We start from the raw sequence: 15,719 nt of genomic DNA, 5'->3' as shown, positions 1-15,719 counted from the left end.
ATTCATTCATTCATTCAAATTTAGATACCGCCCATCTCACAAAAAGTGACTCTGGGCGGTTCACAATAAAACAGCAATAAATATTAAAATACAATTAAACAATATAAAATACAATAAAAATAGAATAAAATCCAAACACATACACAAATATCTTCCAAGATGCTGATGGTCAGTAAGATGTTAGCATATGGGAGCATCTTCAAGGTGCTAGCCATCCCCTGGGTTGGTTGCCCTTTTCTGTGCCCCATGCCAGTTGGCAGAGCCAGGTCTTGACCTCTTTCCAGAAGGACAAGAGAGTTGGGGCCTGCCTCACCTCTGGGGGGAGAGTATTCCATAGGAGGAATTGCCAAGAGAAGGCTCTCTTTCTGGACCCTGCCAGTCGCCATTCTTTCATCAACGGGGTCCACAGCATACCCTCCCTCCCTGACCAGGTGGGACGGGTAGATATAATGGGGTGAGATGGTCCCTCAGGTAACCCGGTCCCATGCCATGTAGGGCTTTAAAGGTGATAACCAACATCTTGAATTGGACCCGGAAGCAAACTGGGACCCAATGCAGCTCACATAGTAATGGTGTAACATGTGCCATCCTTGGGGCACCTAAAATTGCCCGCGCAGCTGCATTTTGAACCAGCTGAAGCTTCTGGATACTTTTCAAGGGTAGCCCCATGTAGAGCGCATTGCAATAGTCTATACAGGAGATGACTAGGGCCTGAGTGACTGACTGGACTCCCAATTCAGAAAAGGGCATAACTGGAACACAACACGTAGTTGAGCAAAGGCCCTCCTGGCCACGACTGCCACCTGCTCTTTGAGCAGGAGTCATGAGACCAGGAGGACCCCCAGGTTACGCACCAGGTCTGTCTGGGGTTGTGCAACCCCATCCAGAACCAAAGATGGTAAACTCCCAGATACAGAGGAGCCCCCAACCCACAGATACTCTGTCTTACCAGGGTTCAGCTGAAGCCTGTTGTTACCTATCTAGACCCCCACAGCCTCCAGGCATCGCGAAAGGATAGCCACAGCATCACTCAAACCACCTGGGATGGAGATATATAACTGGATATCATCTGCATATTGATGATACCTCATCCCATGGTGGTGGATGATCTCACCCAGTGGTTTCATGTAGATGTTAAAAAGGAGCGGGGAAAGTACCAAACCCTGCGGCACCCAACAAAGGAGGGGCCGTGGGCTGGACCTCTCGCTCCCTATCAACCCCGATTGGGACCAGCCTTGGAGGGAGGAGGCGAACCAGCACAAAACTGTGCCACCCACCCCCAACTCCCCAAGCCGACCCAAAAGGATACCCATGGTCAATGGTATCGAAAGCCGCTGAGAGGTCAAGAAGAGCAAGGATGGATGCATTACCCCCATCCCGCTCCCACCAGAGATCATCCAAGAGTGTGACCAATTCTGTTTCAGTCCCAAATCCAGGCCTGAAACCCAACTGGAAAGGGTCCAGATAATCCGTTTCATCCAGGATCCTCTGGAGCTGCAACGCCACCACCTTCTCGACCACCTTCCTAAAAAGGGAAGGTGGGAGACTGGATGAAAATTGTCCAGTACAGTGGGATCCAGTGATGGTTTCTTGAGGAGGGGGTGCACCAGTGCCTCTTTAAAGGCCACTGGAAACACTCCCTCTCTCAAGGATGAATTCACCATTGCCTGGACCCACCCACATGTCACCTCCTGAGTTGCCTTAACCAGCAATGAGGGGCATGGATCTAATTGACAGATGGTGGCATTTACAGCCAGAGGACCCTGTCCACTTCCTCAGATCCAACAGGGTCAAACTGTTCCCAGATAACAGGGTAAGTACATAGCCCCAGCATCTCCACAGGCCTTGCTCAATGCTTGGCATCCAACTGGGAACGTATCCAAGTGATTTTATCCACCAGATGCCAGAAAACTCCTCTGCGCAGCCCACCTTTCCCAAAAGAGATTGAGTGATCTTAAACTGGGCCGCTGGGCGGTACTCTGCAGATGCAATAAGAGTGGAGAAATGTAGACATTTTGCCACTCTTACTGCAATAAGGTAGGCCTTAATAGTGGCTCTAGCCTGTGTTCGGTCAGATTCAGTCCTTGTTTTCCTCCAGCGGTGCTCTAGATGTCTCTTAATCCTTTTCATAACCCTCAACTCCTCCGTAAACCACGGGGAGCATCGGGCTCGATGGATCAAGAGAGGTTGCACAGGCGCGAACTTGTCCAAGGCCTCGGCCACCTTCCTATTCCAGGTTGCGGCCAGGGCCTCCATTGGACTGTGTAGCAGATCCTCAGGTATAACCCCAAGCTCCCTCTGGAACCCCATTGGGTCCATCAGTTGCCAAGAAGAAAAGCAACCAAAACAGAGTCAGTATTTTTTTATTTAGTATAATTTATTTATGTGCGCTGCAAAATCCCAGCAATTCTGTAATACATTAGGTGGGTTTGCTTGATAGGCAAGTTTTTCTAGATGACCACCCAATAAAATAAGTGGCCTGACAAAATTCATTGTAAAAATACCTGATTCTAATAATGCAGTTAGTTCATGTTAGGCCTTGTATATAATGAACTTAGTTTACACAGCCACCTATATTACTTCCATTTGCAAAGCACATAACTAGCTTTCTGCTTGAGAATAAGCAAAAAAGGATATTTTTCTTATAAAATAGAAACATATATTTTAAATACATCCATCTTGGCCTCCATAGAGCCTAGCACAGCTTTGTTGGTGAAGATGCTGATGGTAAGAACCTTGCTTCTACCGTTATCATCATCTCTGTTTTCAGGTCATTTAGAGGCAGACTAGATTCCAGTCCCAATGTGGCCAATTTAAGGAAAGGGAAAAGATGAGTCTTCCCAGGCCAGCAAAAGTAGAGAGCAGTCAGCCATATTAGGCATCAGTCCAATACCAGGAACTCTACAGGAAATTGGTAATATCTGCCAGTGGACAGCAGAATTTCAGAAAACCTCAACAGCAAATGAATAACAATGTCCTTATAAATTAGGCAGCTCATAATAAAAAATCACTTTGATCAAAAGGCCTTATAGGTCAAGAACAGTAACAGAAAAAAAAAAAAAACCTATTAGGAAGCCATGAGACCACTATTCTTAGCTGTGAGAAACAAGATAGAAATAGGCCTGTCAAAACAAAGTTCAAAATATGGTCTCAAGGACTAACAATATTTCTGAACACAGAACATAACTTCCGAAAAAGAGATATCTACTATGCGTTCACAAAGGAGAGACAACTGGATCAAATAATAAGAACTGCAAGAAAAGGAACCCTGTTCAGGGCATGTAACAAGCGGGGGGGGGGGGGGGAATAGTCTGATGGCATGCCTTTATCACTGAAATCCAGGATATTTATCCTTAAACACATATGTAAGGATTCCCCCTCCCCAGCACTAGCACCACCACCAGCAGCTGCTGCCTTACCTTGAGAAATTGCCATTCTTTCCTGTCCACCCACTCTGGCAAGGCAGAAAGTCAAGAGGACAAATGGCAAAGGCCAAACAGAGAGCAATTTCACAGTCATTTTAGCTCATTCGTGAATAATACCCTGCAAATTGGAGAACAGAGTGAGAAGCATTACCTTTCTAGGGCTTCCCCTCCACTTCTAGAGGCAGGCAGGCAGGCAGGCAGGCAGGCATCTTCAAAAGGCCAAGAGTTCTTGTGTGCCCTTGCTGTACACTCCTTTATTGTAACAACTTTAATCACATGATTGTCCAACAGACCGGCTTTGCCAGTTAAGTATTCCCCGCTTTTTATGACCTCATGCCCTTCCTCAATGACTTGTTCTCTTTCTCTGCCCCCAATCACAATCCTCCAAGCCTGTACTTCAGAGAGTCAGTACCTCCTACCTGTTATCATTGCTCCTCCCGTATTTCCACCTGCATAGATCGGAAAATGAAACCTAAATATTTCAAAAAAACAATAAAAGCCACCCAACCTGTTGGCAGCAGCCAAGCATTCAGTTAGAAGTTTACTCAATAGCTATGAAGCAAGTTTCTCAAGAGCTCTGCAGCTGTGAAGACTGCAGCTTTGTAACACTGGGCCAGTCAGCTTTCCTGAACCTTGGCAAGGGTTATTCTGAAGCTGTTAACATTAAAAAAAAATATATCCCAAGGAATAAACTAAAAAGCCCCAAGCAATTAGCAAACAAAAACACTGAGATTTGCTTCTATGAAGGAGAAAACTTTGCAAAATAAGACCACAACTGCACTGTTACGTTACAATTAGTAAATAATATTATTGTGTCCAGCAGTAATATTACAGGCTGAATTATTTACTCTATTCAAACTTCTTCTCCCCTCTTATTTGCATGTACCATAATAAGCACATCTGTAAATTCTCAACCCTGAGAAAGAGGGCTGTATGACAGCAGCTCAATTTTGGAAGAAAACTAGTCAGAAGGTGAAATTCTCTCACATAGAAGCTTTTACATTTCAAATACAATTTTGGAAAAAGCGATAGGCTCCATTGTCTTGTATTCAGACTGTTACTTGATTAAAATTGCCACCTTATCTAAGCATACACAAAAGATAGCTATCACTCCTTCGTCACCATATGTAAAAGCAAGAAACTGTTTACTCTATTAAGGCATACCTTATCTATGCTAAATGATATGTTAGAGAGCTAGAAAAAATGGATGGCATTTTCATTTCTGACTGAAAATCCAAAAATAACAATCCAGTGCTGTATTTGAGAGCGTGCCCATCTGCTCAGAAAGAGGGCAAATGTGAGCAGAGTGCATCTTGGGGGAGGGGAAAATAGAGGAAGCATTTGGGTAAAATGGTGCTTTGGAACAAATTGCATTCTCATGGGAGCCATTTTGTAATGGGACAAGTTTTCCCAATAGCCATTTTGTTAGAGTATCTATAATATGCTGCCAAATTTCCAGCTATGCAAAATCAGTCCTACAGGGTTGAAAGTCCTGATCCTCAGGTGAAGATAGATCTTGTAATTCTCAGTTGCACCAAGATTATATTTCAACAAATCCACTTGATAACAAGCCAAATGTAATACTGTAGTCTTTAATGTTGCCAATCAATAATGTTGCAAAAAACTACAATAGCTTTTTAGAACACTTTGTACTCTAATGGTAAATAGCAGTTATGAAGTGTTTATTGTTCTTTCTTTTTCATTCCTGATAATACTATAATTCTGATTGTTAAACTAAGGGGAGGGGCTAGCTGCAGTTCTGCATTTTCAGTCTCCCTCTGACCTTAACATTATGCCTACCTCTCTGCCTCTCCTTGTGCAAAAACTCTGTAAGCAAACCTGTACAGATTGTGTTTCCATATTGTGCTAAATTGTGGTTTACTAAGTATGCTGTATGGAATAAACCAGCATTGGACAGAACTATACCACATGCTAACTAAACTTATTATTTGTAAACCACAAAAGTTGGGTTCAAATGATATGCTAAGCCACAAATAAGGAAACTACATTTTGGTTTAGTGTGACCCAAGTCACAGTCTTGTGTTTTCTATCTTCAGAACAATCCCTCTTTTCTTCAGAATAGCCTTTGAGTTAAAAAGGCATTTCATTTAATTATACACATCACATCAGGCCTTCAGCTCCCACACTGGCTTTCTACTGGGTTCCAAATACAATTCAAAGTATTAGTTTTAGTCTACAAAGCCCTACATGGCTTGACTCCAAGATACCTATAAGTACCTTCTTCAGCTGCAATTGACCTACCTGATCACATGTCCCAGGCGAAATCTGCTGGTGATTCCCTACTACGGCTGCATGAGGGGGATTCAGGCTTATGGGCACTGCTTTTCATTGGCTGTACCTGCACAATGGAACAGGCTCTTAATGGAGTGTCACATTTTCCTCCTCTAGAAGCAGCTAAAAACTGAACTGTTTTGGAGGGCTGATGGATGACTGAGCTGATGCTGATGAATGACTGATGATTTCCATTACTATTCTATCTTGGTATATGATATTTTAATGTATTATTAGTATATATATTTGTTGTTAACTGCTAAGAGTCTGGGTGATTTGAGCAAGTACAAATCAAATAAATACATAAATTTACAGGGGTTAAAAATGAACAGTAAGTGGTTTCTCCTGCAAATGTCTGACCTGACCAGGTGGGAGAAAATAAAGTGCAGTTCCAAACTTCCCCTTTTCCGCCATCAGTTATTTACAACCTCCTTTCTTCCTTCTGTGTGTCCTCACCTCTGTATCCTTTCTCCATTCCTAAGTCATGCTATCCCTTGTTCTAAGGATAGGATACACTACCAGTGGCTGAACAGAAAGGGAAAAATATTCTGAAGTGCAAATATTCAGAAGCCCTTTTATTACTTTCTTGTTATCAAGAAATAATTCAAAATATTAAAAATAAATTAGATCAGTTTGAACTCTTACTACAAGATTTAATAGGAATAATGGAGACCTGATTGGATATCTCTCATGACTGGAATATACTAATAAAGATACAGTTTGTTCAATGAGAATTTAAAAAAAAAAATAGAAAGGGAATTGCACTACAGGAAAAAGTAGCCATCAAAAATCCAAGTAAATTAACATGACAATATTGTAGAGAACATATAGGTTAAAATAAGCAGAAGAATTACTATTATTTATTTATGTTTGGTCATAGACCAAAAGCATATACAGTTAAAATACAAAGCATCCAACATAAGACTCACTTTGAAACAAAACTGAATTTTGTTTGGCTATAGCAACTTCTAACAGCAATTGTCATAGCACAAAATTTGGCTGCTTTTCTGGAAACTGCAGAATACTGATAATTTAATAAGAAATGCTCTGTTGTTTATTGAGGAGGTAAATTAGTTTCTAGACCTTTTGCCTAAAAGCAAATACAGTATTAAGCAGAGGAATACATACAACCAACACTGCTGTTAATGTGTCCTGTCATCTGTTCAACCAGGGAAATGAACTATAGATTGTAGATCTTTCAGAGGCAAATAGGAATTGTATATTTTAATTACCTTGATATCTGCTGGGAGGTGAACTTTGCCAAGATGTCTTTCCAGAAATATCTTAACTTTTTTTGCTGACAACTTTCTCCTTCTCAGAATGGAGAAAAATATCCTTCATTTGATCCTAACCAATACAGAAGACAAAGCATCTTCTTTAGACAAAATGGAAGTAGCAGGAACACCAGCGTTACTGATTTTAAGAGAAACCAAACTCGGTGTAATTGAATGTGTATTATGGAGAAAGCAGATTTTACTAAATTTAGAATAATAAATATGATTCTATCATGAGAGAAGCTAATGGGAAAGAGCTCATGAATGATGAGAATTCCTCAAAAAGCACAATTACAAACAGACTAAATCAGTGAACAGTATCACAACTTCACCCAAAGTGTTTTTTTTAAATCACATAGTTTATTAACTATAATTTTAGATCAATTTTTGGATAATTAAATAAACATTTCCAAGATATCCTGAAGAAAATAGAATCTTACTTGCCAAACCACATCATTTAATTGATTTTCTTAGTGATGAAGCAGCTTTCAGAGATTTCTGCTTCATTTGGAATACTCACTTAATAATGAACTAAATTCAAATGTAACAGAGCAATTCCCACATAAAATGCCACGTATCTGATATGATCACTGAGCAATTCCTTTTTATTTTAAAAAGCTTGAAAACTCAGTTGCCACAATGTACATTTATTACTGTTTGGTTGTATTTGGGTTTTTAATCCTATGTTAGATCCCCAGAGTCATCGTTGTGAGATGGGCAGCCATATAAATTGATTAAATAAATAATTTTAAAAACCTCAAAAGCAGTAGCGCAGTTGTTTAACAAAAACTGAGAATGCTCCAATCAAAGTTAATAGTACTTAAGTGCTTTTTTTCAATAAGAAATTAAGAGTTTTGTTGCAATCTTAAACACACATATTTAGAATTCAATCTTATGCATTGCAGTATGCTATTAAAGAACATAAGCACAAAGTTTATAAAGACTAAAAAAAAAAACTATTTGGAGGGAAGTATCACTGTAATCAGTTTAACTTGTTTTCATATAAATGGGATAAGAATGTAATGCACTTTCCTTCTCTCCTGCCCCTTCCCCTGCCAATAATTTGAATTCTTTGCTGGTAAATATGAACACAATCCTATTCACATTAAAAATAAACTACATTTTGCCAGTAAAACATACTTTGGAATAAGTGTTTTTAAGATCATAGCCAACATCTATAATCCTATCTACATTGATTTAGGAGCAAGCCTCAATGAACTGAGTGGGAACAACTTCCAAGCCTTTTAGGAAATTATGCCTTGTTTAGGAACTCCAAGGTTCTTCAAATTAAAGCAGGTTACTGACTCAAACCCAGATTAAAGAAAAGACAAATCTCCTCCCACTTAACTTCACTAGATAACAAGGGACTGAGAAATGATGCTTATATATGAGATAGATTCCAATATATAGTATAAACACCATTAGTATTTAACTAGACACAGATTATCCTTCATCTAAATTGTTTTGTTGGGGATTTTTTGTACTACAAAAATAGATTAATGTTTATTGGAGACAGCAATCCTAATATCACTCAGTTTGCCAGATTTAGTCTGTTCTGCTGAGACCCACACCTGAATGAAAGAGCAGGGCTCTCTTTCCTTCTCCCAGAGGGATTACCTAATCTCTACTCCTGAAATCCTAGATTTTTTTCTTGCAAAGCAAAAAATGGCTGAGCCCCGCCTACTGGGCCAGAGAAATAGCATCAGACATGATACCTCAATTCATTCAACTAACCTCTTTCAAGCAGTTTATCCTACCATATACCAAAAGTAACCTCTTGCTCGCCGAAGCCAATACTTTGAGTTGCTGATACAGGGAGGAGTCTTCATTATCTTCTCAGTTGCCAGGGGAAACGCTGCCCTGTGCTCAGGTAGGTCATGGGGTGGTGCCTCACACCTTTCTTGACAAAGCATTCTGGGTAATGCAGTTCAGCTGTTCCACAGAGGTTAAATTTTTTGTGAGAAAGAACTACAGCTCCTAGCATGCACTGGTCATGCACACCTGAGTCAGGTAAACGTTCTGATTTACTTAGGCTGTATCATACAGGCGATGGAACTGATAGTGAGAGTCTGGGGTTAATCTAAGGTGTTGCTTGCTCAAGTTTTAATCCTGTGCTTGGTTCCCAGAGGGTAAGCATTCAATTCAGTGGGGCTTTCTTTCAGAGTAAATATATATAGGGTTGAGTTAAAGCAATAGGAGTGGGCTTGGAAAGATTCATTTAAAGCAAATATATAGAATAATAACGATTTTATTGAAAGGTCAGTTTAGTGTTGTTCCCTCTCAGCACATGGGAAGGGCAAGATTTGACTACTATTTGGAGTTATTTTGGGATTCCAGTCCTAGGGATGCAAATTCAGTTTCTAACTTCTGTAAATTCTCAGTCACAGCTATGTGCTACTAGATGAAGCATGTGCTTTGCAATGTCCTTGCATTAAACCTTGAATTAAAACTACCAATCAATACTAGTTATATAGTAAAGGAAATGTTCCTGCTTAGATATTTAACAGCCTATAGAGTCAGGACAATGGACCAACATCCTAAGACCATTTTCATATAATTTGGGTTTCTGGTACTTTTGTCTTTCCGAAAGAAATATGGGGAGCAGATGAATAGGACCTGGCCTTCTTTTGGTTGTAGATTTTGATGTAAATTGAGCTTTGAAATAATGGAAGACGCTGTTAGACCTGGGACAGAAATATATTTTCTCATGCGGAAGGATGTTGTAGTGGATGTGGCTTCTTGATTCAGAGGTGCACTTCCTTTATCCAGTTACTGTATAATCTTGGCAGTAGCCTTCCCAAAATTTTGTTTTATTAAAACCAGATGGCTAAATGGCCTGTCAATAGTAAGTCCATGGCAAGAGCAGAATTCACATAGAAATAGTCTAGCCTTCCCCAATATATTGCTTCCAGATGACAGTGCTAATTGTTTCTTGTGGGGAACACATGCCTCTTAAACACATTGCAAGAAGTAAAAATTGACCAAAGCAAATTTTTTCTATTACAGCTTTGTATGCCAGAAGTACTGTCAAAAAGAAAATTGCCAACTTTGGCCAAGGAGGAGTATTTAGACCAGTGTTGGCTGGCTGGGGAATTCTGGGAGTTGAAGTCCACTCATCTTAAAGTTACCAAGGTTGAGAAACACTGATTTAGACTGCCTTATTTTGGGGAACAAATTGAATCTATGACAATTTCCAGAGAGGGAGGAGATCTTACTTGGGAGGGAAGGAAAGCTAGAAGTGGGCTCAGAATTGTCATCCCTTTTACCTGAATACTCAGTTTGTTTAGAAATATATACAGCATCTTACCTTGTCTTATTTTCAGAAGAAATTAAAACTGGGAAACTGCCCTTGTAGGTTTTGCTCAAGGAACAATAGTGTGCAAAAAATATATATCTATAGCAATATAGGCATCTTTGGGTGTTGATTTATTAAACTTTCTAAATGCTGAAGGGTTATGCTATTTGACACTGACAATCATATACAAATTAAATGTACTGGAGACCATACGTCAAATAACTAATGAGAGATAAGCAAATTACTTCTGGCTTTTTGAAAATCACTACAGCAATAGCTACTTTGAGATAGAAAGCACTGAAAGTATTAAAGTAAAAAAAGGAATAAGATATATTAGACAAGCTTCAGAATCAGTATTAATGATGTCTATAATTTCATTTTTCTGCTTCTGCACTCCCAAGCATAAATTAATATAGTTTGCACTAATGAGTGAGTCAAACTAATCCTGCATACAAGGAAGATTTACTGCAATACTAAAAACGTTGTCCTCCAAAATAAACCACTTGTTATTGGGTGTGTTGCCAGCACACATAAAACATGAGGAAGCACAAAGTAGTGACTGTTCTTGCATGGCAATTCAGTTGCAGGTGCCAGGATGTTCCTTCTGCTAAATGTGCTCTAATAAAAATTCTATCTCTATTAGATGGAGCCTTTAATAGAAGTTGCCATACTAAAGTAGACGTGATTAGGATGAACCTCCGCTCCATTCATTCAATACAGACTGGATTTCAAACTTTGAATATTAAGTACTATACTGTTAATGCCAGTTGTCACCCTCTCAATATAAAAGCTTACATTCAGATGGAAGGTAAGTGGTATGAAAGCCAGAGCACGGAAGTCGTCTACAGTAGGTTAGAAAAGAACACATTTTGACATATTGTTTTGTAATTGTTAACCCATTTTCAAGGAGGAACACCTCACCTCTTGGAAGATTTGACTTTTTACAATTTACATTTCTTTAGTCACATAGTAGATTGAGGAATTACTCTGTTTATAACTTTTTATTTTACAGTTTTAATAGTCTACCTTCTTTGCTGTTTGAGGTGCTAATTTAAGCACTCATTAAAAAGCAAACTATACATGTAAAAGACAGCAATAAGATCAAGAAGTTATTAGCGCAGTTTAGTTATTACTTGATTTTAAGAATAAATAAGCCTTGTTTTTTTCAGAATTTCAGAGAGAAGCATTGCTGTGTTTGATCTAGGAGCAAATTCCGCAGCTTGCTATGGGTCGTGGAATTCAGAACAGGTTCATTCCTGCTCTCCAGTCATCTTCAAAAAATATACAGGTATATCTTATGGCCAATGTTTGAATTTTCTGTACAATTCCCATTTCTCCTCATTAATAAACCTTTGCAGGGTACTTGGCCCTTTGCAAACTATTGCCAGAGCTGTAAGTATAGGACTATTCTTCTAAAACTACTGTATGGTCAGTGAACTCTGAAATGACAAAGCATGAGATTAAGTTTGGCCTCTTCTGTTATGGTAACATAAAACCTTTCTTTTGTATAGGCTTTTTATCAAATCAAACAAAAGATAGAACTGGATTTATTATTTGCAATACTTGTCTCAAGCTTTTATTGTATTTTGGTGGAGTATTCTATTCTATGGTTGGTTTCATAGTTTATTAGCCATTTTGTGTGATGTCCAAGCACTTGAAAGACTTCTATCAATTATTGTTTTATATGGTTTACCAAACCGAAATGTTTTTCACAAGATCAACATTCCTTTCAATAAATGCAAGTCATGTGACTTTACATATTAAGTGACTTCATATCTTAAGTCAAATGAATTTGGATGGGCAGGTTTTCATTCAACATTCATATTATCTATACCCCTCTTAGAAATTATCCTCTAGAAATTTTGAACACTGGAATAGCTATGTGACAACTCCCCACTGTGATATTTTACATTGTCTAGTAGTTGTAATTCAAGGTTATCTAGCTTTCCAAAGCTGATATAATATTCTATTTTTTGTGATCACTTTCCACGTAGGTTTCTGCTAAGGAATCTCTGCTATCTTTTTTTTATTTTTTTTGCCTAATACCTGAGGACAGCATGGGCATTAGGCAAGTCTCTACTGATAAGAGTATTCTTTCAAAAAGCTTCTGTCATTACCCACCATATCTCGGCAGTTACTTTGTCATTCAGAAACTTATGTGGAGGTGTGCAAATCTTTATTTACTCTGGTTCCCGAGTATATATGGCATTAAACAGTCAACGCTAGCATTTAAATCAAAGACTGGAAACAGTGTTGCATAGATTCCTCCTTTCAACTGTAAATCTGAAGGCAGGGTTAAGTCACGTAAATTATTATAAGAATTTTGAAGACTGATAAGCTATCTAAGTAATCTTTAGTAAGTTTTTTTTTAAAAACATAAATCTTTCCTGGAAGATTGTTTGAAAACTTACAGAAGTATTGTATTTGGTTGGCACATAATTTTATCTTACCTACTTTAATATGTAACAGGCACCTAACATTTGACAACTGACAATCCTAAAGGGTTTTTTACACTGGCTTCTGATTTTAAAATATTTTAAGTTAAAAATCTTCACAGGAATGTTCAAATTTAGTTTTTAAAAATCTCATTAAAATGGCAAGGTTAAATTGGAAAATCTAATTTTTAAATATTACTGAGAGCTTAATCCATAATAATGTTAGGAACAATTAACAAAAATTCCTCAGGGCTTCCTATTTTTTTTTTTAGAAAAGCAGAACTAGCCCAACTGTGGAAAACTACAGTGAGAAAGTCTGGTATGTAATGCATTCACTGATTTTAAACAAACACGTTTAACAAGAATAACAGTATGAGTGACTGGTACTTCTTTAATAACATTCATTTTTTTGTAACTGATTATGTCCCATCAAGTTGGTATCCACCTTTAGCGACCACAGATAGATTTCCTCCATGACAATCTGTCTTAACCTGGCACTTCAGATCTTCCAATGGTGTACCCATCACCACTGTAACTGAGTCATCTACCTTGCTGATGGTCGTCCTCTTCTTCTCCTTCCTTCTCCCTTTCCCAGCATTAGAACCTTCTCCAGAGAGCTGGGTCTTCACATAATGAGTCCAAAGTAGAATAATTTGAGTCTGGTCATTTGTGTCAACCCAGTGAGAACTCTGGGTTGATTTGTTCGATGATCCATCTGTTTTCTTGGCCGTCCATGGTATTCTCCGGAGTTTTCTCCAACACCAGGTTTCAAGAGCAGCAGTCCTTTTTCTATTCTGCTTCTTCAAAGTCCAACTTTCGCTTCCATAGATTATCACAAGAAATACCATTGCCTGCACTATTCTGATCTTTGTACATATATACACATCACAACATCTGAATATTTCTTCCAAGGCCTTCACTGATACTCTACTGAACAAAAAGTAACATAGTTTACCATACGAAGAATATGAGGATTTATGAGTATTGTGCAGAGAAATATTACTAAGTTTTTCCTGACATGTATACTTAAAACCATCTTCATTCTCTTAGAATGAAGGTTCTAAGGTTCTCCTAGGTTCTCCTAGTCTAAAATAAGATAAATGCATTTGAAGGAAAGAGAAATAAAATTAAATTTCACAAGTGAGCTCTGAAGAAAATATCCATGTAATAAAAAGAGCAAAATGCCAAGTTTCCTGCATTAATGAGAGGGGATGGAAATCTCTGGCTGTCCAGATTCCAAATGGAAGCCATATGTAAAGAACCAGAGCTATTCCACTCCTCATTTATGACTGAAGTGGGTATCTTCCTTACTTCCTTTCCAAATGCAGTGTATGGAAGCTCTTAATCCTTCTGAGGGGATAAGGTCATAACGGGGTTTTGTGGAAAGCTTAAAAGGTAATATAATTGCCTTAACTTCTGCCAGGCTTAGAGAACAATTTTTTTTCCCCTTGAACAACTCCCCAAATTGAAAAAATACACAGAAAACACTCCAAAACATTAGCCTTGTCTAGTGTGGTAACATCACAACAAGCAGGGCACATGACATAATGCAATCTTTAGGCCAAAGAAAGTCCACTCATACCTAAAATACAGGATTACTTGCTAAATCTATCCAACTAAAATAAAACTTCAAAATTTTCATTTTTATTTCTTAAAAGTTTATTGTATAAAATATTATTTTAATCAAAATTACGTATTGCACAAAATCTTAATAATAATGTATTCTTTTTAAAAATCTTATTTTAAACAAGTTGCAAAGCACAAGATCAGAAAGACAGGAATTTCAAATTGAATTAAAACTTCTTGGTCAGATAATTCATAGAGCCATAGCTATCTTCTACATTTTATCTTTAAGACTCATAACTTTTCAAAGAACATCCTTGATCAAAATGTTTTCAGAATTAAGGCCCAAGTTTAAGTTGCAATCAAATTTAGAATTTGTCAGAACATTAAACTTTGGAGCAAGATGCTTGCCATCCACTGTAAATTCATAAGAGTTAAGTAAGCTGTTATTTGGTCTTTGTATTATCTTTTGAATCTAAAGTCCCAACTGTAAATATGGCTTTAGGAGCCAGAGAATATAATTGTGATCACTGAAATCAATGGTTAAGAATCTGGCTCAGATTGAAATAAAAAAAAAAACTGTACCCAAACAGTTTACAATCTGATTGTGATACAAGTAACTTAATGCAAACCAATAAAATTCACAGATAGTGAAATATGAGACAATCTGAATTAAAGGAATATAGTAGCAGATTCTTACTTACATATTGACTTCAATGTTTATTTAGTTGCTTTACTGATCTATGCACTACCAATGGAATGGACACAACTAATTAATTGGAATTTAAGTCCATAAGATAAACAACAATTATAAGTCTGGGTACCTTTTGGTTTTAAGCATTATTAGACACTTGATTGGAAGGAAAACATAAGAGGGTATAAAAATTAAAATCAGTTCAGCAATTGCAGTTCATCTCACACATCACACAGGTTCCAACAAGTACATTCCTAATAGGTCCTCTTTTTTATATATGCATCATATAAGTTCTTATCTTTGCTATATCCAGCATTTATGTAAATATACCTTTCTGGGATAAACAGGATTTTCTAAGACAATTGAATTAATTAATTTATCTTTGTAACAATATACATGTTTTCTGGATTTGGCAGAAATGCTGTTTATATATTCAGTTCTAGAATCACTTGCATGAAGAATCTCTACTGGCCCAAACTGTAAATGAAAAAGTGTAGGTAATGTAGAAACACAATCACAAAATAATTGGAATAAGAGCATCTCCCCAACAGCTCATTGGAATGAATAGTGGGATCAGGAACTATGTACAGTCTAGAGAAGATCTTACAATGTATGTAATAAATGTCTTAATAAAGCCTCCCATCACTTTTAGTGGTAAACTGGATCACCCTTAAAAATTGACATACAAGAAACCTGTTCCTATATCAAAATGGCATGCGAAGGTTGGGAAAATGATCCAGG

The 15,719-nt window shown here is 37.8% G+C and overlaps 1 protein-coding gene across 2 annotated transcripts in view; it reads right to left on the bottom strand.

The window, feature by feature from the left end:
* SIGIRR (single Ig and TIR domain containing) overlaps nt 1-3,746 on the bottom strand; it is a 37,269-nt gene extending 33,523 nt beyond the window's left edge. The window contains exon 1 of one of the 2 annotated variants that reach the window (XM_007428222.4): nt 3,577-3,746. Coding sequence is in view for 1 of the 2 variants with exons in the window: in XM_025166668.2 (XP_025022436.1) it covers nt 3,420-3,519 (100 nt within the window). In the remaining variant the exon portion in view is untranslated. Of the gene's footprint in view, nt 1-3,419; nt 3,535-3,576 lie in introns of those variants that run through there. The other variant, XM_025166668.2, reaches the window with a different exon arrangement.
* Between the last annotated feature and the right edge of the window lie 11,973 nt (nt 3,747-15,719).

This window comes from Python bivittatus, unplaced genomic scaffold (genome assembly GCF_059951505.1).
Source record: "Python bivittatus isolate LINGU-HERP-01145 unplaced genomic scaffold, Pbiv_v1 ctg000480_np1212, whole genome shotgun sequence".
Classification (NCBI taxonomy): Eukaryota; Metazoa; Chordata; class Lepidosauria; order Squamata; family Pythonidae; genus Python; species Python bivittatus.
The sequence above is the reverse complement of the archived record's forward strand: the minus strand, read 5'-3'. Positions and strand labels throughout refer to the sequence as shown.